At 44.7% G+C, this 27,504-nt stretch overlaps 1 protein-coding gene across 5 annotated transcripts in view; it reads right to left on the bottom strand.

The window, feature by feature from the left end:
- Positions 1–368: 368 nt before the first annotated feature.
- The window catches only part of klhl17 (kelch-like family member 17), a 78,073-nt gene continuing 50,937 nt past the window's right edge, over positions 369–27,504 (bottom strand). For 4 of the 5 annotated variants that reach the window (XM_048561297.2, XM_048561298.2, XM_048561300.2 and 1 more), the window contains 4 exons: positions 21,847–21,935; positions 19,244–19,317; positions 15,140–15,321; positions 3,238–4,754 (listed from right to left, as the gene is read on the bottom strand). In XM_048561297.2, the coding sequence (XP_048417254.1) occupies positions 4,526–4,754; positions 15,140–15,321; positions 19,244–19,317; positions 21,847–21,935 (574 nt within the window). In that variant the 3' untranslated portion in view covers positions 3,238–4,525. Of the gene's footprint in view, positions 1,646–3,237; positions 4,755–15,139; positions 15,322–19,243; positions 19,318–21,846; positions 21,936–27,504 lie in introns of those variants that run through there. The other variant, XR_009442757.1, reaches the window with a different exon arrangement.

Raw genomic sequence — 27,504 nt, 5'->3', positions numbered from 1 at the left:
AAGCGGGTTGTGTTCCTACTTCTTCAGAAGTTCTGGTTTCGAATCCCACTCTGGGACTCAACTGTCAGGGAGTGTGCTCTCCAAACTGATTGCTTATCAAACCAACAATCCTGCTAATACATCCATAGTGAAGGACAACTGTAATACAACTGCCTGCCCCCAATGGCATTATGTCCCAGAGTAACTAGGTCCAGAACTCAACGGGGAGGAAAATGTTCTGTTCCAGTATTCTGAGCTGAAACCCAACCCAACTCTCAAACATGTTGGTCTGCTTTTGCTGTTAGTCAGTGCAAAACTTTGGCAGTTCTCTGCACATTTAAAAAAAAAACTTCACTAAATGATGGAAAAAAACATTTATTTTACACAGTATTTTGTATTGCTGATTTTGTTGTAAAGTATAGTGCAAAGGTAATGAAAACATTTCACACAAGTATGCCAACATAAATTACATATAAATAAGCAAGAGGCTTCACATATATTAACTGTAAATTAAAATAAACCCACGATGCTTCACCCACCCTGTTCAAACATGTCATTTTCTTCATACCAGCATACATAAAAACAAAAACAATTGCACTAGATTCTGTTCAGGTCTGTTTAACCAAATTGACAAAAAAAACCACACACACACACACACACACACACACACACACACACACACACATACACAGAGTTCATGAATTGTAATCTCAGAAAAATAAATCAGGATCAACTATTTTGAAGACCTACAAGTTTGTGCATTTGTATCTTTGTTGTAGCGTGCCTAACCATCTTGCACAAACTAACTCGAAACCCAGCTCCCTGTGCCAGCGAGGGACTGTTTTGCTCATCGAAGCAAGTAATTCTTCTTTGATTTTGAATGTGGGGAGATGGGAGTAGAAGTGCTACATTGAAGCTGGCCCTGAAGGGACAAGGCAAATGTTGCAAGTAATTGACAGGTAAACATCATGACTGCAAAACTATATCCAAAAATAGCCACAATTCTTCTCTTACACGTTCACTCAAACAAATTCTAAATCACTTTGCAGTGCACATGTAGATTCCCAACTATCTGACTGAAAGAGGGATATAAGTATTGGTTTTCATTTAATAACAGCTCTGCTAAGAGCTAAAAAGATGATGTACACATTTTCCATTTCTTACGGTGAAGCCTCTTATTAAATTAAATATATGTCTTTTTTTCTGAAGAAATGTATTGTAAGTCCGTTCACAAATGACAAAGTTAAAAGGATTAACCTACTTAGCGCTAGCCGAAACTTGGCCAATGTTTTCCCAAGGCTGGAGACTGGTTGGAAATGGGTTCAATTATCGCAAGAACAGCTTGTGTTTGGATAATCCAACTGTTCCAATCAAGGGGATCGATGCAATATATCCAGGATAGAAACAGTAAAAAAACAAAAGTGGCATAACACATTCATATTTGAGCAAAAAACATAGGAATTAAAAAGAATAAATCTCAATTATATAAGAGTCCTATTACACAATGCAGGTGTGTTGAACCATGTTGGACAAAGAATATTTTATGTGGAGGCCGGGGTCCATAACAGAGACAAATTGGGTCACTGAAGTTAGAGGCTGGACAAATCATTGTGTGGATATCTGGCACAATATTCTAGAGGGTTTGATTTAGTACATCCTCAGAAACCTATTGTGAAACGGAAAAAAAGAGAAACATGAACATTTAGAATTCAACAACTTCAAACCCATATTAACTGTGTTATTTGGTACTGAAAAGATCGAGCTTCAAAACTGACAATAATTTTGTTAGAAACTATGGTGAAAATTGATGTAAAACCCAAAATCAAATCTCTTTTACAACCATATTTTGTACAACAAAGAGACTGTTTTGTTGGAAATATACTTTTCCTGGATTTACTTTTGCAATTATTTACATGCTAGCTGGTTCATTTATTATTGTTAAGTGTAACCCAGTATGGGAGGTTTCTCTATTTTACATTTACTGTATGGACAGATGACAGGCTACTGCAAGAACAAGGGGAAAGTAGGTGGAATTGGCTGTTGCTGATGAGCAATGGGATGGGGAAAGATATAATCTATTCAGCAGTTAGTTCTATGTGTCGCCAATTTAAGTTTTATCTGAGGAGTAGCCGCTCCCTAATATATGAGAGAGAGAGAGAGAGAGAGAGACAGAAAAGAGAGACAGATTGGTGAATCTACTCTCAAAGTTGAGTACTTCTAGTCAGTTGACCTGCTTTATTCAATCCAATAATCTACTGGCACCTGGAGGGTCAAAGTTCAGATACAGATGGCTCACCAGCACCTGACGATAGTGATCGAGAGTAGTGCTAGAACAAAGGGGTTGTCCTCACTCGATCAGCCACCATTACATCCTCAGTTAAACTGATGCAAGACGAGGGGTTTCTTACAAAATGCTGCCAAATTCATGTCAGCACATATGGAACACCAATGCCGCCCATCTCCCCACCAACTCCCCACTTGGCAGGCTATTTAACTACAAGACCGTCGCAGTCCAATCGGATGCTGCCCTCAACCTAGCGGCCCACACAGAAGTCAGCAGCAGGACAAGCTTTCCAGTGCCCTAGCTTGGTGGGGGTGGGGGTAACAAGAGCTGTCTCATTTGACATTATTCTCATTGACTTACCCCCTCAGTACTCAATCGCCCGTCTCTAGAACTTGGAGGAGTCTGTTGAGTTACAGAAGAGTGAGAAAACGTAAAATACTGACACCTGTTTACATGATGTGAATTGTAGGCATACACGTGCCGGTGCGGTTATACACACACTGAGGAGCCACCTGAAACAGTGACATTTGCCCTAAAGAAAGTAGCTTTTAATGTGACACTGGGTTTGCTAGAGGAACACACAAGAACATATTACCAAAAGGACATGGTAGCATGAGTAACAGAAGTAGCATGGGCCACAACCAAAAAAAAAATGTAAACTGTGTAATATTTCATTATTACATACCGTCCATGCTACTGAACAGAAATTTGGGAAGAAAGCCTTACTCTCAATGTTTCTTGGATTAATCCCCAATCCTTACCTTCCCCATAAAATCAGCAACCAAAATCTTCAAGATAATAAAATGTGAGGCTGGATGAACACAGCAGGCCAAGCAGCATCTCAGGAGCACAAAAGCTGACGTTTCGGGCCTAGACCCTTCATCAGAGAGCTCTCTGATGAAGGGTCTAGGCCCGAAACGTCAGCTTTTGTGCTCCTGAGATGCTGCTTGGCCTGCTGTGTTCATCCAGCCTCACATTTTATTATCTTGGAATTCTCCAGCATCTGCAGTTCCCATTATCTCTGATACCAAAATCTTCACACTGCCCTTCTATCTGGCAACAATTCCCTGACCAGAGATAAACAATAACTTAAGTAAAATACACAGAAACATAAACCAAGTTTTAAAAAAAAATTCAAATGCATAAAAAGTCAACACACTTCACATTTAAAAGATAAAAGTTAAATTAAACATATATTATCACCTCTGGTCAGCAGTAACTTCTCATTGACAGTACAAGTTGAGCGATAAAATGCAAGTGCTACAGTAGAATCTCCTGGAGATTATATTTTACCAAAAGTACGAGGTATGCAATCGATTTCTGAATTATTTTTGTTGGTCAGTACAAAAAGATGCGGAATAATTAGGTCTATCCGGCTGTTAAACTCTCTTTGTCATATTTCCTGTGCACTGCTGTCTTCTAACTTGGGTGTACCAAGGTTCTCAGGAAGGAGTTGATATGTTGTACAATCTGTAATGCTACATAGCCTTGAAGATAACAGAGAAAGGTTTCAACAAAAAAAGTTATTAAAAGTAGTGTTGTGGAGGAGAGGGGCTCAAAGACAGTGGTCAGTGTCCATTGTGGAGGCCTTATGGTTGACAGTGGGCTGTCATTTATTTTCACTGGAATTAAAGAAACGTGCATCATGCCGTGAAAATACCGATGACAACCGTGGGATAAAATTCCAGAAATAACAGCCTGCGTTTTCCCGATGGAGATGTGTTGAGTTATGGAGAAACTCTGGCATTTGCCAAAATTTCCAACACTCTGGCAGCGTTGTTCTTGAGAGAGAGAGAGAGAGAGAGAGAGAGAGAGAGAGAGAGAGAGAGAGAGAGAGAGGAGGGGGGGGGGGGGGAGGGGGAGGGAGAGAGAGAGACAGAGAGAGACAGAGAGAGACAGAGAGAGACAGAGAGAGACAGAGAGAGACAGAGTTTCAAAGAAACACAACATCTCCACATGAACAGTGGAAGTTTCAAACCTGACTCCTTGGCCTCAAATGACACCCTTTATGTTGTGTGACCAGATCATTGTAGGTGGGCGTGTGCACTGTTATTGTTCAATCAGACACTGCCCCTGTTTTTTGGCAAATTGCTCACAGAATACTCGCCACTTGAGGTCCAACCTAGGTCCCCTGTTTTCGTTCTTGTTGAACAGGAGGAACAGCACCCAGGGCTCCCTTGTCATGAACCCAGGGAGAGAAAACTGGCTGCTTCGTAAAGGACTGTGTTCATCGTGAGGTTAAGGCCTGGCTGGACTCGGATGTTAGAGGCTGGTTGAAGAAACTGAGAGAGTGGGAGACGATGGAGGGGGGAAGTTCAGTAGTTCCAGAACAGCGACGCCCACACTGCTCCGTCGCGTGAACATGCACGAAGCTGCCACCCATTTGTTGGTGCGAGGGTTGTATTTTTCAATGGAATTAAGGCTGGAGCTCCCGTCATTGCCACCAACCGCATAAAGCCACCCATCCATTGCTACAAGGTCGTGCGTGCTCCTGAAGAGAATAAAAACAGCAGAAAAAATGTAAACAAACTGAGAGATACCTCCCCTCTGAAAGCCACTTCTAACTCTCATCTTCTGAGCCAGGAAGTTCCTGTGCTGATCCCTGAAAGAGCTCACTGCTAATGCACAGAAGCAGAGGAAACACTGCTAACATTAATGACATTTGGAGGGTCCAAAGATGAGCTCAAACTTTACTCCCAGCACTGAGTCACATGAGTACTCCAACACCAAAGTGCACCCATACCCAGGTCACCCCATTTCTGACCCGCACACATGTTCCGTGAGACTCTCAGTGGGAACAATGCCTTACTACACAACCACTCGAGTACCAAGATGCTAGATACCCACAAAGGATGTGATTTCTATGTGTGGATTGTACCCAGAATCCACAAGGGTGGCACAGCGATAGGCACTGCTGCCTCACAGCACCAGGGACCTGGGTTCAACTCCAACCTCTGGTGACTGTGTGCAGTTTGCACATTCTCCCCATGTCTGTGTGGGTTTCCTCCCACTGTCCAAAGATGAGCAGCTTGGGTGGATTGGCCATGCTAAATTGCACAGAGTGTCCAGGGATCTGCAGGCTGGGTGGGTTAGCCATGGGAAATGCAGGGTTACAGGGATAGGGTAGTGGGGTGGGATGTTCTTCGAAGGGTTGGTGCAGGTTAATTGGGCCAAATGGCCTCTACCTGCACAGTAGGGAATCTATGACTCAAAATTATAACCTATTTCGCTTATTTACTAGTGGAATAATAATGTTGTACTTGTTGCCCTTGAACTGATTGGATGGTCCACTGAACTAGCCAAGCAAGCCAGAGTCAACCACATTGCTGTAGGCCAGACCAGGCAAGGAGCAGCATTCCCTCCATGCTGCACGGTCACTTGGAGGCCATTCCAAGCACTGATGTCTTGTTTTGGAAGCTGTAGGCACGCACTATTTTGGAGGTCTGTGCACCTGAAAAAAAATAATTCCAAGGAATGTTGGTAAGGAAGACAGATTTCCCTCTGGAAACAGGGCATCACTGAGCAGATGGAATTTTTTTTTAAACCAGAATCAAAAATGGTTCTCAGGGTTTGGGGTGCCTTGAGGATGGATCACAATAGGTCTAATATTAATTTCTTTTTTTAAATATATAGAATCCCTACAGTGTGGAAACAGGCCCTTCGGCCCAACCACCCCACACCGACACTTGGAGCAGCCCACCCAGACCCATCCCTCTATAACCCACCTAATCTACACATCCCCGAATACTACGGGCCATTTCCCATGGCCAGTCCATCTACCCTGCACATCTTTGGACTGTGGGAGGAAACCTGAGCACCCAAAGGAAACCCACACAGGCACGGAGAGAATGTGCAAATTCTGCACTGACTGTTGCCCGAGGCTGGAATCGAAGCCGGGTCCCTGGCGCTGTGAGGCACCGTGCCTTTATTCAAGTAATGTGAGCATTGCAAGATGGGTCAGAGTTGTTGCTCATGCCTAGTTGCCCTTAAGGTTGTGATGAGCTGCTCCTCAGTGGGTGGCTGTGCCACTCACTGATTGGTTAAAGAACTGTTGGACTCCAATTTAGAGTCACTGGTAGAATGATCAGTAGTCTAATCAGAGACTGCACAAGCAAAAATGTTGTAAAGACAATGAACTGTTGTGAGCTGCAATGCACGGACGAAAGGGGGCAATGGAAGCAGATTCAATATTTGATTTGCACAGATTGGCAAAGAAGGACTGTGCAGGCTTAAATTGTGATCTTCAAAAACCCAGGTGAGTCTTAACCCTATCATCTGGTTTACAGACCTACACATTTGTGCATCATAGAGCAGTACAGCATAGAAACAGACCCTGTGGTCCAAACAATCCATGCCGACCATAATCCCAAACTGAACTACCCTCACCTGTCTGTGTTTGACCGAAAGCCCTCCACACATTTCTTCTTATTCATGGTGTCTTTTAAACATTGTAATTGCCCACTCACACCCACTACTTCCTCTGGCAGTTCATTCCACACACTCGAACCACTCTGTGTATAAAAATGTTGTCCCTATCGTCCTTTTTAAATCTTAAAATCACCTTAAAAACATGTCCCTAGTCTTGAAATTCCCCAGCCTAGGGAAAAGACACCTGCCATTCATCTTATCTATACCCCTCATGATTTTATAAACCTCTAAGTTAACCCTCAACCTCCTGTGTTCCGGTGAAAGTCGTCTCAGGGCATTCAGCTTCCCCTTATAACTCAAACCCTCCATTCCAGGCAACATCTTGATAAATCTTTTCTGAACCCTCTTCAGCTTAATAATATCCTTCCTATAACAGGGCAACCAGAACCAGACACAGTATTCCAGAAGAGGCCTCACCAATGTCCTGTTAAAACCTCAACATAGCATCCCAACTCCTACAGTCAAATCTTCAATTTGGGTCTTGAATCTTCTCCTATTCTTGAACACAGGGAGAAATACGCTGTAGGATCAGGTCATGTACGGTGGGGATAACAATCGATGACAGCTGTAAACCACAAGATTTGACATAACGTTTAGGGCGGCACAGTGGCTCAGTGCTTAGTACTGTTGCCTCACAGCACCAGAGACCCGGGTTCGATTCCAGCCTCGGGTGACTATCTGTGTGGAGTTTGCACATTCTCCCCACGTCTGCGTGGGTTTCCTTCGGGTGCTCCGGTTTCCTCCCACAGTCCAAAGATGTGCAGGTTAGGTGGATTGGCCATGCTAAATTGCCCGTAGTATTCAGGGGTGTGTGGGTTATAGGGGGATGGGTCTGGGTGGGATGCTTCAAGGGACGGTGTGGACTTCTTGGGCCGAAGGGCCTGTTTCCACACTGTAGGGAATCTAATCTAAAAGGAATTTGTGTGCTACTCTTTAGGCTTAAAATGCTTTTCCCCCAGCAGATTTCTACCTGCAAATGAAGAGCATAATTAACTATGACCAGCCATCTCAGGAGGAAGAATTTTTTGGATCACTCTCTCTGGTGTAAATTCATCAATTTTAGCCAGGTAACTGGAGCAAGGAAAAGTGTTTCTTGGGTATCTCACTATCAAATGTAAGAGAATAGATATGTGTTTTTACATCACTGCAGGATGTTGCAAGTATCTCCTGGGTAATGAAGCAGTGGAGTGACTGTTGTAACATAGGGAAACGTGGCTGTCAGTTTACACACTAGGTTCACAGGCAGCAATGAAATAACTCACCTGGTCCTGTGGTTTTGACTATAGCATAAACATGAGCCAGAGCAAGAGGAGAACTCATCTGCTTTGTGTCAAACTGTGCCACACAATCTATTCACCTAACTCGAGGGGTCTCAGTTTATTGTCACCTCATCTGAAAGACGACAGTGCAGCACTCCCACAGTGGGGAAATCTGCGTTCCTACGTTCAGTGTTTCTCCATATCAGTGCTCTGCGGTGTTTTACCTGGTGAGACTGCATCTTAATGTCTCCGACTCTGTACGATCCAGTGTGAAAAATGAGAGCTGTAGGTGGGGCCTTAACAGTGAGCCCAGTGTTCGGGGCAGGGAACAGGAGCTGAGCACTGGGGGGGGGGGGAAGATGATCAAAAAGGGTACGGCTTTGCCCAAGGGAACAACAAAGAGACCTCAATGCTTTCCTTTTTTCCCCAGCAGCTACTGGGTCTTAGAGCGGCAGTCCATTAGGCCACATCCACACAGAGACAGAGAAATAAAAGAGGATTTAAATGGGTCTCCAAGCTGTAAGAAATTATTCCAAGTACCACAGCGTTGGTGACTCTAGCAATCACCAAATCTGATGAAGGGTCTAGGCCTGAAACGTCAGCTTTCCTGCTCCTAGGATGCTGCTTGGCCTGTTGTGTTCATCCAGCTAGACAGCTTGTTATCTCGGATTCTCCAGCATCTGCAGTTCCTATTGCCTTCAATCCCAAAATCTGGTTGACGGTCTCCACTGAGGGTCACAGGCCACAGTTTGCAGTAGATTTTGACCGTTATAAAACACATCAGCAGCCCAAGTCACCTTTTTTGCAGTCTTCATTTTCACTGGCTTTAATTGGCTGCGATCCGGCAAGCTTACAACAGCGTGTGTTGCTTCAAAATGTGTGTGGTGCTGTAGCTAGCACTTGTTGTTTGTACAGTTCAGTACAGAGCAGAGCCACAGATGGCACATACGGGTAGAGTCAACGCTGCAAAAACAAGCGCAGACAGTACAGAAGGAGCAAATACTTAGCGATATCCAGCCACGAGGGTGCAATCAGTCAGTCAAGTGTGATTCTGTGCCAGAAGTTAGAGCATAATGTTAGATCTGGCCCCTTGATCTAAGTATATAAAGACGTCAAGTCCATATCAGCAATCTCCGAGATAGTATCTTGCTCCAGGCTTTCGTGCTTTATTCAGATGACAAACGGAAGGTTTGTTGAAGAACAATAAACTTTATATTTTAGTGCTTGAGGACTAGTAGCCAGAATAATGTTGACTCGTGCAAGTTCCAAAAGAAACTCTGATAGTTTCATTAAAAGATTTTGTTTGTTCCAGTTTGAAATACTTTTTCTCTCACACTTCAGATCTTTTCCGAATCTTGCAATATCTTAGTGGGACTGGCAGTTTTTTCTGTTGTTTATGATAAACCCTGACAACTCTGGCTCTCCATGCCCTCAGGGACAGACTGAGACCAGAGGATATGGAAGCAGCAGCAGAAGGCCATTCAGCCCATCATGTCTGCTCTGTCACTCAATGCGATCACGGCTGATCTGATAACTTCACTACTGCCTTTCCCCCATCACCTTCAATCGCTTACTGATCTATCTCAGCCTTGAACAAACTTAATGACACCGCCTCGACAGCTCTCTGTGGTAAAGGATTCGCTACTCTTAGTAAACAAATTCCTCTTCATTTCTTTACTTAAATGGGCGACCCATTATTCTGAGATTATGCCTTCCGGTTATAGACCCTTCGGCAATAGGAAACAACTCTACCACATCTACCCTGTGATGTTCTGTAGAAGTCTTCTATGTTTCATACAGCTTCAATGAGTACATGCCTAATCTACTCAAACTCTCTTCAAAAGACAGTCCCTCCACACCCAGGGTCAGGCTGGCAGCCACTGGATTTCCTTTCTCACTGTAAAATTTAATTGGGCTTGCCATAGATATCACAAGTCGCTCATCACAGAGTTTTGGAGACACAAACCACAGGAGTCAGATAGAAGGGAGATTAAGCGATTTGTTCGAGACATTCACAACCAGCTTCGCCAGATTAAGTAAAAGGAACGACTGCTTCCAGAGCTGAAGAACCATTTGTCTAGGGACACACATTTAATGTCATAGAGTTCTACAGCATGGAAACAGATCCTTCAATCCAACTCGTCCATGCTGACCAGATATCCCAAACTGATCTAGTCCCACTTGTCAGCATTTGGCCCACATCGCTCTAAACCCTTCTATTCATATACCCATCCAGATGCCTTTTAAATGTTGTAATTGTACCAGCCTCCACCACTTCCTCTGGCAGCTCATTCCATACATGCACAACCCTCTGCATTAAAAAGTTGTTCCTTAGGACCCTTTTAGATCTTTGCCCTCTCCCCTTAACGCTATATCCTCTAGTTTTGGACTCCCCAAGTGATTGCCAAAAGAATCAGAAGGATGAGGAGGAGAGAAATCAATCATCATCCTTGCCCCATATCCCTTAGGCTGAACCAGGATGTTTGTAACCTCGGGGACCTATTTGGCCCTGATTCTGACCAAATGCCTTCTTAATCAAGTATCGCCTCCTTCCAATTCCATGACATGCTGGGAAGTGAGATTCGGTTGGAGAACTCAGTCAGCACAGACAATCGGGGTTGAATGGCCTAATTCTGATGACAAACCACTGCCTCAGCTCACCTGCTGATGAAACCCCCATCCAGGCCCCTGTTAGCACTAGACTCAATTATTCCTGGCTACCATCCCATTTTCTATCTCGGACAAACCTCAAAACTCATCCAAAACTCCAGTGCTTGTATTCGAACTCCTGTTCATGCATCATCCCAGTGCTCTCTGACGCAAGTGGGATTGGCTGCTCAGTGTGACGTGGCACTTCTCCTCTGTACAGTCTGATGAGGAACCCACCATGTCGTAACTGGCGGTTCTCATTCCACATTCCTGGAATTCTCCCTCTGTCACTGCACTGCTCAACTGTTCCTTCCCGCTCCGTCAACAATTTGGTTTTCCCCCTTTTTCACTGAATCATGTGCACTCTCCAGCCATCGTTGTGGGCTGGTGACATGGGGCAGTTTTGCACCTGCCTGAACTAGGGCATGTTGGAGCAATTGTTCTTGACTCTCTCTCTCTCTCTCTCTCTCTCTCTGCCTCTCAACCCGCCCCACCCTGCTTTTGGGGTCAAGTCTAGACTTCCTTCAGGTGCTCTGGTAGTGTCAAAGTTCAGAAGGAACAGAGTATGTAGTGGAATCTCGAATATGAACCCACAATCTCCTCCTCCCTAGTTACTAATGCCACCAAATACAAAACTTCCCAGCACTGCTGGTTTTGCAATTGGTGAACAATACTGTCTATTACAGAGTGATGCATTCGCTCCTGACATGCATATTTGTTAGCAATGGAAGAACATGACAAGGTTTCATAGAATAGAATTCCATAGAGTCCCGACAGTGTGGAAACAGGCCATTCAGCCCAACAAGTCTACACTGCCCCTCTGCAGAGCATCTTACCTGGACCCATTCCCCTAACTTTCCATGTCTAACCCACCTAACCTAAACACCCCTGGGCACAACGGGCAATTTCCCATGGCCAATCCACCTAGCCTGCACATCTTTGGACTGAAAGAGGAAACTGGGAGTACCTGGAGGAAACCCACGCAGACACAGGGAGAATGTGCAAACTCCATACCGACAGTTACCCGAGGCTGGAATCGAACCTGGGTCCCTGGCGCTGTGAGGCAAGAGTGCTAACCACTGAGCCACCGTGCCACCCGGCAAAGGAGCCCATTTGTCTCTGGGTGGGTGGGTTTGCGCTCAAGTAGCACCACTCTCAATCTTAGGATATCAGCAAGCACTTACCGGCTATCATTGTCGTGATAACGTTACGAAACACAGCCAGCAATTTATAGTATTGCCTATTTGGAGGATTTAATATTAGGCAAGGGCACCTGGAAAACTCAAATAAATATAGAAAGTGCTGGAAAAACTCAGCAGGTCTGGGTCCAGCTTGTGGAGAGTTAATGTTTCCAGTCCAGAAAAACTAGTCTAGTGAGAGACTTCCTGACACACACATGGATCCTGTGTGAAATAGGGGATGGGTTAAAGATCGTGCCTGACCTGTGGTCTGTCCCTACTCTTTCTCATTTGTATGGGAGGTGAAGGCATAGTGGCATTATCACTAGAAGGCTGATCCAGAGATCCAGCTAACGTTTCAGCGACCCCCATTCGAATCCCACCATGGCAGATGGTAGAATTTGAATTCAATAAAAGAAAAATCTGGAATTAAACAACGGAAAAGCCTATCTGTCTCAATAATTCCCCCTTAGGGTAGGAAACTGCCATCCTTACCTGGTCTGGCCTATGTGTGACTCCAGACCCACAGCAATGTGGTCGACTATGAACTGCCCTCTGGACAATTAGACATGGACAAGAAATGCTGGCCTAGCTGGTAGTGTCTACACCTCATAAATGAAGTTTTAAAAAAAAATAAGTGTCAGATATGACCAAGTCTAAATTATAATAAATCACTCACAGCCAGAATTGTTACTACCATAACTAAAAATTGTCAAAATACTTGGATTGATCCACGCGATGTGTAGTCTGAGAATGAAACTTGAACCTCCGTTCTTCCTTTTAGGGATGGGCTGCCATTCTCAAGTGTCTCTGTTTCTCTTTCAGTTTGACTATTTGTTTTAATCCCTTCAGGGAAATAAAATCATTCAGCAATTTGTTTTCATTCACATGATGTGGGCATCAGTGGCTAAACCAGCATTTGTTGCCAATTCCTAATTTCCCAGAAAATGATTAAATGGTCAACTACATTGCTGTGGGTCACGTGTAAGCCATATCGAACAGATTTCATTCCCTGAAGTTAGTGAATCAGATGGGTTTTTCGATTCATTTTCACTATTAGACTCTGCATTCAAATTCTACCCATTTATTCTGGCAGGATTTGAAAACGGGTCCTCAGAACGTTGCCTGGCTCTCTGGATTAACAGTCCTGTGATAATACAGCTAGGCCATTGTCTCCCCTCTGCTACAAGTATCAGCTGGTAACACCAAATGTGTACTGTACAGACCAGAGGAGACGCCTAGTGCTGCCAAGTGTTTGGGGAGAAAGCAGGAACAGGTTATTGAGGTGGATGATCAACTACGATCATAATGAATGGTACAGCAGGTTCAAAAGGGCTGAATGGTCTACACCTGAACTATTTTTCTGTGATTCTATATTTATTACCTTCTCCTTCATTATCCCTGTCTAAACACAAGGCAAAAGAATTCAAACAGAAATTCAAAGATTCTTTACACCAGATCCAAAGGCTCATTAAGATCTAGAGTATGCTCCTGAAAAGCTCATGGAATCTGTCTCTGTGAAAACTTTCAAAAGACAATTAGCCATGTGCTTGAAGTAGGACCAGCCTCCAGGTTACTGGGCAAAGGTTGGACAGCTTCTTCACATGAGCCGACACATGTAGGATGGGCTGAATGACTTCCTTGACATTATAAAATTCTACAATATTGCTGGCACTTCCCCCAAGGTAATTCACCAGAATTTGACATACTTTGATCACGTGGGGCAATTGTAGGAGTTGAACATTCAGAGAATGGAGGGCAGCCCACAGCCCATTCGGAATGCAGCTAACAGAATCACAGGCTCATTGAAATGAACCCCTCAAAACGACAAACTCAATACGAACCTAAAGAACATGAATCAGACACTTGTGAAGCATGCCTGAGCAGTGAGAACATACCAGCCCACTTGCTACATAAGACTGCTATAGACCAGGAGAGTCCCAATTCCCTCTTCCCTACTCACCCTTCATTCTGCCTTTGTCAACTTAAAACAAAAACTGTCCTGTACAGAGAGGTAGAATTTTAGCCTGTTTATTGCATAAGCATGGTCCTTTACATTTCCCCAGTGTAAAATTGAAGGTAAGGTATTAACAGGCTAACATAAAGCAGTTCGTCATTTAAGCATCACAATTATGTGATGTAAGATTCCCTTCTCATGCCTGATGACCTACCCTGGCTTGTCTAGCAGGTTTGATCATTGTGTCTACCTGAATTCTGTCAGCCTCAAAACTTTTTAAAAAGTGCAGCTGTTGGTGTTTGAAACATTAGGATCTCTGACTCAGACTCAAAACGTTTGCAAATTGGTGGGAGCAAGAGCATATGGCCCCTCCACACGCTAAATGATGTTTGAAGGCAAAGACTTGTATATTTTTATTTGCTTTTCTTAAAACATAGTAGTTGGAACAAGGAACAAAAATAAAGTTGCTGGAAAAGATCAGTAGGTCAGCAAGCGCGATCAGAGAAAGCTCAGCAAGTGCGAGATTGACCATTTTAGCCAGAAAGATAAAAGTGCAAATTATTATCCGAATGGGAAGCAGACTCAAAAAGTGTGTCACTGCAGAGGGATCTTGGGGTCCTTGTGTATGAATCACAGGAAGTGGGTGTGCAGGTGCAGCATAGAAAAAGAAAAGGCAAATGGAATCCTAGCATCTATTGCAAAAGGACTGGGATTATAAAAGGTAAAGAAATGTTATTACAATTATACAAGGCTTTGGTGAGACCACAGCTGGAGTGTTGTGTCCAGTTTCGGTATCCCTTCTTGAGGAAAGATGTGGTGACACTGGAGGCAGGTCAGAGGAGGTTAATTCCAGGGACAAAAGGGCTGTCACACGAACAGCAGTTGATTAGCTTGGGCTTGTACTTGCTGGAGTTCGGAAGAATGAGGTGGCTGGGGGGTGGGGCAGGGGATCTGATGGAGGTGTACAAAATGCAAAAAGGGATCGATAAAGGTGAGCCTTGAACAGTTGATTCCCCCCTTGTGGGCCAGTCCACAACAAGAGGTTGGAGAGATAGAGCCAGGTTCAAAACTGAGATGAGGAGGAACTCCTCTCAGAGGGTTGAGAATCTGTGGCATGAGTACATTAGAGGCGGAAATCAACAGATTCAAGAAACAAATAGATATGTTTCTGATGAAAAGCAGGATAAAGCGCTATTGGGAGCAGGCAGGAGAGTGGAGTTGAGACCAGGAGGTCAACTATGATCATGTTAAATGGTGGAGCAGGTTCAAAAGGCTAAATTGCCTATTCCCATTCCTTATCCCTGTATTCCAGACTGTGAAGCGAAGCCCTGTACTGTAGTGAGGCAGAGTCTCATTAAGAGTTAAGACACTACATTTTAGACTGTACAGGCAGAGAGAGACATACCTTCTGATGTTCATGGGTGCCACACTCTCCCACGTATTGGTTTTTGGATTATACCTTTCCACAGAGTTAAGACAGCTAGTTCCATCATTGCCACCAGCAACATACAGCATCCCTTCCAGCACCGCTACCCCAGCACTGCTTCGACGACTCAGCATATTAGCGATAGTGGTCCATGTGTTGGTCTGCACAAAAGAATTGAACAAGTCGAGCCGTTGTAAAGGTGGTTCAGTGCAGGAAGTAGGGAACAACGGTACAAGAGACATTGAAGTGAAATACACCTTTGGCTTTAATGGAAAGAATAAAAGTGAAGCAGCCAATCCATGCCCATCCTGATAGTTCACCCACATGACAGTTTCACTGAGAATAGTTCTCGGTGTTCAACATTTACCGTTTAAACACCCCCCTGGGCTTCCCCCACCTCTCCCCACCTCATCAAGGTGCCTCTACTCAAAGCTCCAGCTATTCTAACAGTTGGGGCTCAATCTGCTGAGGCTACTGTGAAGGACCCTTCTTCTCAACCCCTCTCCTCACTGGGGCGTGGAGACCCTCAGGTTAAACACCACAGGTCATCTCTCTCTGACGAGAGAGCTACCTTACAGTACGGTTAGACATAGGGACCTGATAGAGGTTTATAAAATCACACAGGGCATAAATAAGGTGGTGAAGAGCCAAGGTCTTTTCCCTAGAGTAAGTGAGTCCAAAACTAAGGGCATTGGCTAAAGCTGAGAGGGGTTAAGATTTAAAAGGGATCTAAGGAACAACCTTTTCATGAAGATGGTGCATGTATGGAATGAGCTGCCAGGGGAAGTAGTGGAGGCTGGTACTATTACAACATGTAAAAGGCATCTGCATGGGTACATGGATAGGAAGGGTTTGGAGGGATACGGGCCAAATGCAGGCAAACGGAACCAGATTACCTGAGGATATCTGGATTGGCATGGAAGAGGTGGACAGAAGGGTCTGTTTCTGTGCTGTACAGCCCTATAATTCTACCTTCTTTTTAATTAAATCTCACATGGCTCCTCCCTACCACACCTTCAGGGTTCGAGGCCGTCTTCCACATCATTGGCCAGAGCCAGGAACGGTGTCCAAGTTGGAATCTGACCCAGCCAGTGTACAAACATTAAAAAAGTACAAATCACAATCGAAGGTAAAGAAATGAGAGAGCTGAACCAATACACATCTTGAAGGTCAAGCAGAATGAAATGTCCCCATACAGTTCCTCTCCTCCAACACATCTGTTACCCTATGTACAACATTCTATTGGGACCTGCTTTCATCAATAGGCTGTGAACTTAGATCACCAGCTTTGCTGAGAGAAACAGAGCAGGGTGTTCTCTGGCCTTCATGTAAACACTAGAAATGTATCTGGGTATTTGGAGAAGTGAAAGTATTCTGGCTGGATCAAAGAAAGCTAGGGACAGAGAGAACATCTGAATGACAAAAATCAAAGATATCAGCATTAAAACAAGGACAAAAGAAAGTCCAAAAGCACAAGTTTCATTTGAAAAAAACGTAGCCCTCCCTAAAAACTTGGGAGTAGCTCACTCATGTGCAAATCAGGTAAGTGTAAAATGTGGGTAAGAAACATTAACTAAATTTTACTTCAGTCCCGGAAATTTCAATCTCTGCTGCATTCAAACAGGACATTACATGGGTGTTTCAGGTACAATCATTCCAGCTGTAGGTTCCAATTCCAGTTAAAGGTTGCACTCATCAGGAAAAAAAAAGCAAACAACATCTTCTTTAAGAAGCAAAGCAAAAACAGAAATTGCTGGAAAAGCTCAGCAAGTCACTGCAGGTCGAGGAAGGGTCACTTGATCTGAAGCGTTATCTCTGATTTTTCTCCACAGAGGCCGTCAGACAGTGCTGAGCTTTTCCAGCAATTTCAGCTTTGGTCTTTGATTTACGGCATTCACAGTTTTTTTTGGTTCCCTCTTTAAGAAGGATCATCAGATTTGAAAGTTACCTCTGTTTCTTCCTCCACAGATGCCGCAGGACCTGCTGAGTTTCTCCAGCAATTTCCTTTTTTAGATTCAGATCCTCAGTATCCACAAGTCTTTGTTTTATCTTATTATAACATATTGAGGTCCAAAGTATTGAGAGATAATCTTCTTCCTCTGTTCTAGTTATGATCACTACTCCCCAGGCTTTACAATGTTCTATCATGTACTTTTCAATCTTGTGAATACAACTACACAAGGAATATTTTAAATCTTTAGGTATTTCAGCAAAATTGACTCTAGACATTTTTTTCGGTTTCAAAAATAGCTCTTGACATTTCAGTGTTAAGCCCCTTTCACTGATATTTCCATTCTTCAGTTTGAAGGGCATGAGTTGCAGATGGAGGACAGGAATGGAACAAATCATGTGAACGTCAGTACTGCCATTTTAAGAGGGAATTGACTGACACTCCTCCTCCTCTTCCCCTTCTCCTGCCACCACCACCCCATCAGAACGCTCTCTCCCTACAGCCTCCTCCACTGCCCTGTCACCACTGGAGAGTTGGATCCATTTTCAAGCATTGAAATAGGTTCACGTCAGGGTAAAGGTTTAAGAAGCATGTCCTTCGGTTTTTTTCACGAGTCTGTCATGAGTAAACTGTGTTCACAACAGCATGACAGTGAACACACTTCAGCAGAAAGAAAAACAATTTGCTCCTGTAAAACACTTGGGACATCCCGAAATTGTGAAGGGCGTTACGTAGATTACAATTCTCTCTCAAAGACACAGCTTCCTACAGCTTGTTAATGTTTCTGGAGGGTCACCCAAGTTTAACGTGTGCAAGTCACTGTAATAACATAACACACAGAGATGCTTACACATACTGCCAGCCTGTTAACTTGTACATGTTAAATTTGGGTTACCTTCTGGAAACATTAACAAGCTGTAGGAAGCTGTGTCTTTGACAGAGAATTGTAATCTACGTAACACCCTTCACAATTTCGGGATGTCTCAAGTGTTTTACAGGAGCAAATTGTTTTTCTTTCTGCTGAAGTGTGTTCACTGCACACACAAATCCAACGTGGAAGAAACTGATTATATTTTACAGTGTCGCTTATTATCAGCGGATACTGAAGTCAAGTGTGACATCTGCTGGCGTATGATATTACAAATTGCTTTATTGCGGAGGCAACAATATCTAAATGAAGGGCAGAATTTATAACAAAGGTACACCATTTGTGAAAACTTGTAAATTCACTTGTCTCAGTAGGAGACTCCAACAATGTCATATTTGATCAATTACTCTCTACACCAGCAGGTGAACTAAGTGAAAGTGATGCTGGTATCAAATGAAGCATAGGTTCGCTCATGATCTGTAAGCTCAGAGCCAAACCACAGCCCAGGGAGTCTTCAGTTTTATTTGCACAGAACAGTTTCCAGGCTAATGTTTATCAATCAAATCAGTATCAATTAAGAAAAGTAAGAGATTATTTGGTCATTATCCTATGGGAATTTGCTTTGCATAAATCAGCTTTGGGATTTGGCGAGGTCAGTAAAGCATGATAGAAATGTGTGTTTCTGTTTTGGAAAAGTTCCTATCACTGGTAGACACTGACTCTGCACTGGGGTACTTTGTTAACCATATTAATGAGACAGACACAGGAGACCTGGGCTCAGACAATTCCACTATACTTTGGGTGCAATATTCCCATCAGCGTCAAGCCATGGTAGAGAAAGAAGTAATCAGTGAGCTGCGATTGATTTATTTCTCCCAAATCAGAGATGTTATTATGCACAGGTGGTACTTGAACATAGGTCTCCTGGACCAGAGGTGGGGATGCTGCCACACAGAGCCATAGCTGCTGTTTCCTAATGTTAGACAATATTGATGGCAAGTTGGTTAAATGTAGTGGTCACCTCTGCACATCTCTCCCAACCTCCCACCACCAGAATTCAAAGTGACACCAATCCCAGACCAGAGGAGGCTGGATTGGTGACCAGAAACAGTGTAAAGGGAATGAGGTGTGGGCAAACTTACAATGATCGATCTAGAGGAACAGAACTTCTATGAATGTTCCCCAACTCTGCGCAAACCCCTGTCTCGGCCCCAGCGCAGAATATGGCAGGACCGACCCTGGGTACACTGGTGCAATTAATTACCTGTGGATCGTATTTTTCCACCGTAGCTAAATGTGAGGAGCTGTCATATCCACCGACGGCGTAGAGGTTTCCATCTGAAAAGGGACAGCACCATTAAAAAGACATTTCGTTGACTGCTTAATCACGGGGTTTCTTTTTTGACAGGTCAGCCCGATTTCCAACACCTGGACAAAAGTCCTACCGTGTTAAGAGACTCCAATCCAAGCTTCTCAGAAATTAACGTGGGCTCACCAAGTCTGCAGTAATGACCCAGAAACTGACATTAACTTCTAGGACACTGACGGGAGCAGGTCCTGATGGGAAAACAGGTGATGAACTGTGTTTACTTTACTCCAGAACCACCAACCCCCTCCCCACAGTGCCCTTTGGTTTTGAACGCATTTAATGATCAGTTTTAGAAATGCTGAGAAAAGACAAATGATCACACAAATATACTTTCAGGAGTATATCCAACCAATCCTGTTGTGACAGAAGGCCCAGAGATGGGCAGTCCTCTGAGTCACTGGTTATCCAGGAGTCTGTTGTCAGAGATATGACTAACGAGCCCGGTAGAGTAGAGCTGGTTTGGATAACAAGGTGTGGAGCTGGATGAACACAGCAGGCTGGGCAGCATCAGAGGAGCAGGAAGGCTGACGTTTTGGTCCATCAGCAGTTACTACTATCTCAGAGGTGGTTTGGATTAGTGTCTTCATTTTGACCATGTTGGTTTGGAAGAGGACCTTGCTAGTGGATCTCCCTTCTTTGCCCTCAGATTTGGAGGACCTCAGAAAGGTATCACTGGGTGGCATTTCTCTGGCCCACACCTCTGTTGTGTATCAGAGCACAGAGATCGTTGCATTCAGTGACCCAGGGTCTTCAGCTTAGTCTGAGGTCCTGTTCTTTAAATACTCCCTTCCTCAGTTTGACAGATCCGGCACATTGGTGCCAACAAGGAGTTTCGTTGACTCTACCTGTCCCCCTTTGAGATCACGTTCCCAAGATGTGTGCAGCTTGCTGTTGAGTTTTGCTGGGGCTGGGGTTGGTGGAGGGGTGTTGCTGTTAAAATTTGTTGGAAGAGGTGCCTCAGTTTTTCCAGGAGTTTAGTCAAAGGCCCAATTTCAAATGTGCTCTGGAGGGGGACCGGGCAAAAGACGTGGAGCTCACTTTCTGAATGACCACCAACACACACCTCATCCTGAAGTGGATTGGCTGATGTAGGGTAGGGGGAGGAGGATGCAGTTTTGGTGAAGAGATGGTGTAGGTTGATGAGCTATCTTGCCTGTTGTGTAAAATGACTCCACACCTGTAATTTGCAGGGAGTGAGGGCCAGTGGCTCGGTTGGGGCCAGTGTTGCAGTGAGGAAAATGGAGAAAGATCGGAACAATGACACAGACTTGCCTGATCCCAGTTTTTTAAAAATCGGAGGGTCCTTTAATGTTAATTCCGTTACTTCAATAACTGAGCCAAATGAGTATGACTAAGATTCCCCAATCATTCAGTCAGTGACCGACCTTCATGATCCTAACCAAGCTGATAAACTGAGGTCAAACACATTGCGACAAGCTCACGGTCCTTACTGACCTCAGTGTAAGGACTTGCTGAACCTCAGGTCACCAACATGTCTGAACTCATCGTGGGGGGGGGGGGGGGGGGGTGTAGGTTAAATCAAGGCTAAAAGTTTTATGGTGATGGCTGCAGTTCTGGCTACATGCCAAGGTATGGCTAAATGGATCAGTCCTCTGGTGCTGTGACCCAGTATAAAGCTGACTAGAGGCATTCACAAGTTGTGCTGTTCAACTGTGTAGGACATTATAAACTTCTCCTCCCCTCCCACCCCAATACAAACTTGACATTTAGCACAGTCAGCCCAGGACGGCAGTGAGAGTGTGCAGGCTGAACCTACATCTTTCTTCTGCAGTGTCAAATGTAGCACTCCCTGTCTCAACTTAACTGTCCTGAGCTGAAGTGGCAACGAGAGAAAACCAAATTTCGGGTCTTCATGTTTGGGTTACTCTGTTTCGCGGCATGACAGGCCAATGTGCAGAAGTGCAACTGAAAACTGAGGGGCCTGGCGCTATTGTCCATGGACTAGTAACCTGGAGACCGGAGAAATATTCTGGGAGGCTGGGTTCGAATCTCACCCCAGCAGACGGTGAAATTTGAATACAGTGAGAGATCTAGAATTAAAAGTCTAAAATCGATGAAATGGTTATTATAAAAACTCGCCTGGCTCACTAACATTCTATTAAAGCAATGAAAGTGCTGATGTTACCCAGCCAATGCGCGACTCCAGTCTCTTGATTGCTAAGGGATAGGCAATAAAAGCAGTTGTCCCAACAACACCTACATTCAAACCTTTCAACCCCATAAAAGGAAACCTTAGAGCCAAGTGAATACTGGCAGACAGCTCTCCCATCTCATACCCAAAGGACCAAATATTGCCAACAGCTTGAGTAGCGAGTTAGCACCAAAGTCTCTCACTGTCTGTTCAATTAGCTTTCCCGTGTCAGTTCAGCATTTGCACACTCATCATTTCTCTGCATTTTCCAACGATATGAATCAAACGGTTGCTGCCAAAACGCGGGGGGGGGGGGGGGGGGGGGGGGGGTTGGGAAGGCACCCACCTAATGTTGCGATTCGGACATAACGCCGCCTTGTGCTCATTGCGGCAACCGATGACCACGTTCCAGTCAGAGGGTCGAATCTCTCTGCGCTGTGCAAACACAAAAGAAGGCAGCGGCTATTAAGAAGGCGAGAGTCTGAACAACGAGGTAACAAAGTGTGGAGCTGGATGAACACAGCAGGCCAAGCAGCATCTCAGGAGCACAAAAGCTGACGTTTTGGGCCTCGGCTGAAGGGTCTAGGCCTGAAACGTCAGCTTTTGTGCTCTTAAGATGCTGCTTGGCCTGCTGTGTTCATCCAGCTCCACACTTTGTTACCTCGGATTCTCCAGCAATTCCCATTAAGTCTGAACAATGCTTTGTCAGGCATCTAATGCAGTGTAGGAGGGTTCTGCCTCATGTTCAGAAGGACATTTGCACTTCAGGGTTTTCACTCAGCCTGACAGGGCTCAAGTTATCCCTACGATAGAGGTTTCTAAACTGCCTTTCGAATGTTCCCTCTCCAATTTCTACTTCTACTGTGGGATTCGCCTTCTTCCAATAACTCATCCTCAAGGTGCCCCTTTCTGCCAGAGTGAAATGAGTCAGGGACAGACAGCAGGCCGTCCAACAACAACATGCATTTGTGTAGCACCTTAAATGCAGTGCATCTCCAGCTAATGCGTGGGAAAATAAAATCAGGACAAAACTGGGTGATGAGACAAAGGCAGCAGAACCAGCGACCAGAAACTTGGTAATAAAAAAATCAAGTAAGTTTAAGATCAATTTTGAAGGAGGAGTGTTTGGGGGACCATGTCCAGCAGTTATGGTCCAATTAGAAACATAGAAAATAGTTGCAGGAGTAGGTCATTCGACCACTTGAGCCTGCACCGCCATTCAATATGATCATGTACTTTCAGTATCCCACTCTCACTCTCTTTAGCTGAAGGCACGGCTGCCAATGGTTGGGAGAAGGGTACACTGGTGGCAAGGACTGAGAGGCACATAGAGATCTCAGTGGTGAGTTATGACTGTATGAACCTGAAGAGGAAGAACAAGGGCCAGGGAAGGAACTGATTGCAAGGGGGAAGAGGATCTGATGCTCATACAAAAGTATTTTATACCAAGGATACCTCGGGCACCCGATTGGACCAAGCTACCCGAGTCAGCCCCTCTCTAGCTACATGGTGCCAGCGCTAAGGGCAACATCTAAATACTTTCTTAGCAGTAAAACATCCAGGCCTTCCGTGCTCTGTATCATCCCATCAATCACATCTTGTTGGGGTGAGACAGTATTCTATGAGTATGGCTGCTTACTGTACTGTACGACTCATAATGAAAGGTGCAGCCATTATCCTCAAAGCGTAGGAGGCAACAGGGCCTGGTTGGTCAACCGTGGTCAACATTTCCTGGTCCAACTAGTCTCCTGACATCACATTAATGACAGGTTACATTGGTCTGGCAGACATTGTCACAGAGACTATGAAATCAGTGTGGTGGGGCCACGCATGGATTTGCAAACAAGGGTGAAAATTTTAAAATCAAGATATTTGCCAGTCTGGGAGACAGCAGGGGCACCGAATTGAGAATAATTAATATCAACAACTCGAGGCATGCGCAGACCAACAGCAAACTATTTAGGTATGGCTCTCTTAAGCCAACTGTTCCTCACTGTGATAATAAAGTGTGAAGCTGGATGAACACAGCAGGCCAAGCAGCATCTCAGGAGCACAAGAGCTGACGTTTTGGGCCTAGACCCTTCATCAGAGAGGGGGATGGGGAGAGGGAACTGGAATAAATAGGGAGAGAGGGGGAGGCGGACCGAAGATGGATAGAAAAGAAGATAGGTGGAGAGGAGATAGGTCAGTCCAGGGAAGACGGACAGGTCAAGGAGGTGGGATGGGGTTAGTAGGTAAGAGATGGAGGTGCAGCTTGGGGTGGGAGGAAGGGATGGGTGAGAGGAAGAACAGGTTAGGGAGGCAGAGACAGGCTGGACTGGTTTTGGGATGCAGTGGGTGGAGCGGAAGAGCTGGGCTGGTTGTGTGATGCAGTGGGGGGAGGGGACGAACTGGGCTGATTTTGGGATGTAGTGGGGCAAGGGGAGATTTTGAAGCTGGTGAAGTCCACATTGATACAATCGAGCTGCAGGGTTCCCAAGCGGAATATGAGTTGCTGTTCCTGCAACCTTCGGGTGGCATCATTGTGGCACTGCAGGAGGCCCATGATGGACATGTCATCTAAAGAATGGGAGGGGGTGTGGAAATGGTTTGCGACTGGGAGGTGCAGTTGTTTATTGCGAACCGAGCAGAGGTGTTCTGCAAAGCGGTCCCCAAGCCTCCGCTTGGTTTCCCCAATGTAGAGGGAGCTGTGCCGGGTACAGTGGATGCAGTATACCACATTGGCAGATGTGCAGGTGAACCTCTGCTTAATATGGAAAGTCATCTTGGGGCCTGGGATAGGGGTGAGGGAGGAGGTGTGGGGGCAAGTGTAGCATTTCCTGCGGTTGCAGGAGAAGGTGCCGGGTCTGGTGGGGTTGGAGGGCAGTGTGGAGCGAACAAGGGAGTCACGGAGAGAGTGGTCTCTCCGGAAAGCAGACAAGGGTGGGGATGAAAAAATGTCTTGGGTGGTGGGGTCGGATTGTAGATGGCGGAAGTGTCGGAGGATGATGCATTGTATCCGGAAGTTGGTGGGGAGGTATGTGAGAACGAGGGGGATCCTCTTTGGGTGGTTGTGGCGGGGGCGGGGTGTGAGGGATGTGTTGCGGGAAATGCGGGAGACGCGGTCAAGGACGTTCTCGACCACTGTGGGGGGAAAGTTGCGGTCCTTGAAGAACATGGACATCTGGGATGTGCGGGAGTGGAATGCCTCATCGTGGGAGCAGATGCAGCGGAGGCGGAGGAATTGGGAATAGGGGATGGAATTTTTGCAAGAGGGTGGGTGGGAGGAGGTGTATTCTAGGTAGCTGTGGGAGTCGGTGGGCTTGAAATGGACATCAGTTACAAGCTGGTTGCCTGAGATGGAGACAGAGGTCCAGGAAGGTGAGGGATCTCGAACAGTTCACCTACTTCACCAACACCTTCCACCCCCACCCCAACCTTCATTTCACCTGGGCCATCTCCAACACATCCCTCACCTTCCTGGACCTCTCAGGATGGCAGCGTTTGGAGGGGTAGGGATGGCAGCCATCACTGTCCTACAGAGCCCACAACCCCAAAATCACATCTCCCAGCCTTGAAGGTCCTGATTCTAAGCTGTTCTGGCCCACATACGGCATCACTGTAGTGGGTGAGGCTTATGACACCCTACCCATTAACCCTTTCAAACCCTTAGACAGCAACTTCCAATATAAATAACAACAATGGCTGTTTCCATGGCATCTCCTCTCCAGTCCCCAGTGTTTCCTTGGGAGTTTGCGATCATTCCAATGATACCCCAAACAATTGCACTTTTTGAGCAGCAGAATCAGGAGTCCTCAAGATTGCTGGGATTTTGTGCGGGGAAATATTGCACATTCCCGATTTCCTGCACTTTCACTGCCCCATTAACTGAAAGCACCTGGTTAAAAGTCGTTTGGAATGAACACATTCCTCTAGCCACTATTGAGGGCTTTGCAAAAGTGACAGTCAGAGGACTTCTGTACTGATGTGTTATGATATCTGTTAATTACGTTGCTCATCCTGTAGTACATCTGCAAATTCAACACATGGCAATATTAATGAGTTAATCACAGTAACATAAATTACAGTGAGATTCCACCACAATGCAGCACAGTTTTATAGTCATAATGCCTTCAGGCATTTCAGCACTGAAACATTAGTAGGCAGGGCATGCGTGTTATCAAAACACAATTACAGTCATTTGTTACATCCAAATCAAACCGCACCTATAGGTGTTAATGCAGAAGTAATCAGAGATGTGTCTATCAGCAACTTGAGATACACGCAAATTAATGCTCCCATGCATTTAAAGTTTGTAGGTAGTCCTCCAGGCTCCGTAAGCGATACTGTGTGAGGTAGAGGAGATTGGCAAATGTTGCTTTTGGCCTCCAGAGACACTTTGTTCAAAGATTTAATCTTCGTAGATTTGCACAGTGATCCACCGGAGGGCCGTATATAATTAGTTTGCTGTTGGTCTGCGCATGTCTCAAATTGTTGATACTAGTTATTCTCAATTCTGTGCTCCTGCACTTATGTTGGCTCCCAGACTAGCAAATACCTTGATTTTAAAATTTTCACTCTGGTTTGCAAATCCATGTGTGGTCCCACCACATTGATTTCACCTCTTCTGTATCCCCTGGGGTCCCTGCGCACTCCCAATTCCACTCTTTAAAGCATTCGCAATCTTCAACTCAGCACAGCACAATGATCACGCTTAGAACACAGTATAAGTGCCTCAAGGATCTATATATGAAGTTCGCTGCTAACAAGGTGCATGTTAAAGTCTCTGTTATAGATATGTTTAAATATGTTCCTAGCCCTTTGATCTCATGCTCCTCATCTTATGAAAAGGAATAAACTACAGAACTGTCCTTGATGAAAGAGACTGAGCAATGGCTTTTGACATTGTCTCAGAGAACAGATTCCCAAAAACACTTGAAACGCAGAGAGACAAAAGCAATGGTCACACTTTCGTGGTTGTGAAAGGGGTTGAATGAGGGGGAACTCAATGACACAATGCAGTTTGAGTGCTATCCTTTCATCTTCACAGCTTGAATTTGAATTCCCTCTCCTAAAATTGCAAACCAGAAATTAAGTGTTTCTCTATAGCTAGGATGTAAAAGTAAAAGATTGGGAAACCTCATAATTTTACAAGTTTGGTTCAGAAACACAGGACGGTTCTGAAGAAATGAAAAGCAAGAAGTTGTTGCAAAGAGGTGTTCAAAATTTTGAAGGGGATACAACGGGAGAAAGTAAAGCATCTTAATGAGAGTTAAGAAAACTGGTTTAAAATAATTGACAAAATAGAGGAAAACAAAAGAACTTTTTTTGTATTCCAAAGGAAACAAAATCAAATATTGAAGTATATTTACTCCTAACTGTCAGAGGGAATTAGATTTGTCGTGGAAAATGAATAATTTTGCACAACTACAGGCAGCATGAAGGTAAATGGGGTCAACTGGATAACTTCAAACGGGCTAGTACAGCTACAATGGGTAGAATAGAATTATACAACACTGGATTCGATGTACTTGTGCTTTCCTTCTGAAGTTGAAGCTTATGATGTGTTGCAAAGATATCACCCATTGATTATCTGCGACTGAAAGCCCAGTGTGAACTCTAGTCAGACAATGCTGTGTATGTAGATGGCCCCATGATAAAAATTTACCCAAATGCATTGTTCCGATCAGATGACAAACATCACAACGGAACACGGTTCCCCCAAAGTGCTTCAGCAATTGAAAACAAACATCAACAAAAGCAGTTAGGACTCTCTATAGGGACCAATTCAGTTTATATATCACCTTAGGATGTTGTAAAGATCTTCACAGCCCAAGAGGCAGTGGGAAAGTGTTACTTGAAACTCTGACAACCAATTTGCACGCAGGAAGCTTGCACTACAGTAATAAAAGGTACTGACCAAACAATTCTTTTCATGATAGGACGAACCAAAACAAAACTCCAGTGAAAGTGCCACGAGGATTATTTTTGGACAGGGGAAAAGGTAACGGGGCCTCAGTTTAAC

Source organism: Stegostoma tigrinum, chromosome 28, assembly GCF_030684315.1.
Source record: "Stegostoma tigrinum isolate sSteTig4 chromosome 28, sSteTig4.hap1, whole genome shotgun sequence".
Classification (NCBI taxonomy): domain Eukaryota; kingdom Metazoa; phylum Chordata; class Chondrichthyes; order Orectolobiformes; family Stegostomatidae; genus Stegostoma; species Stegostoma tigrinum.
This window is presented reverse-complemented; position numbering and strand designations above follow the sequence as displayed.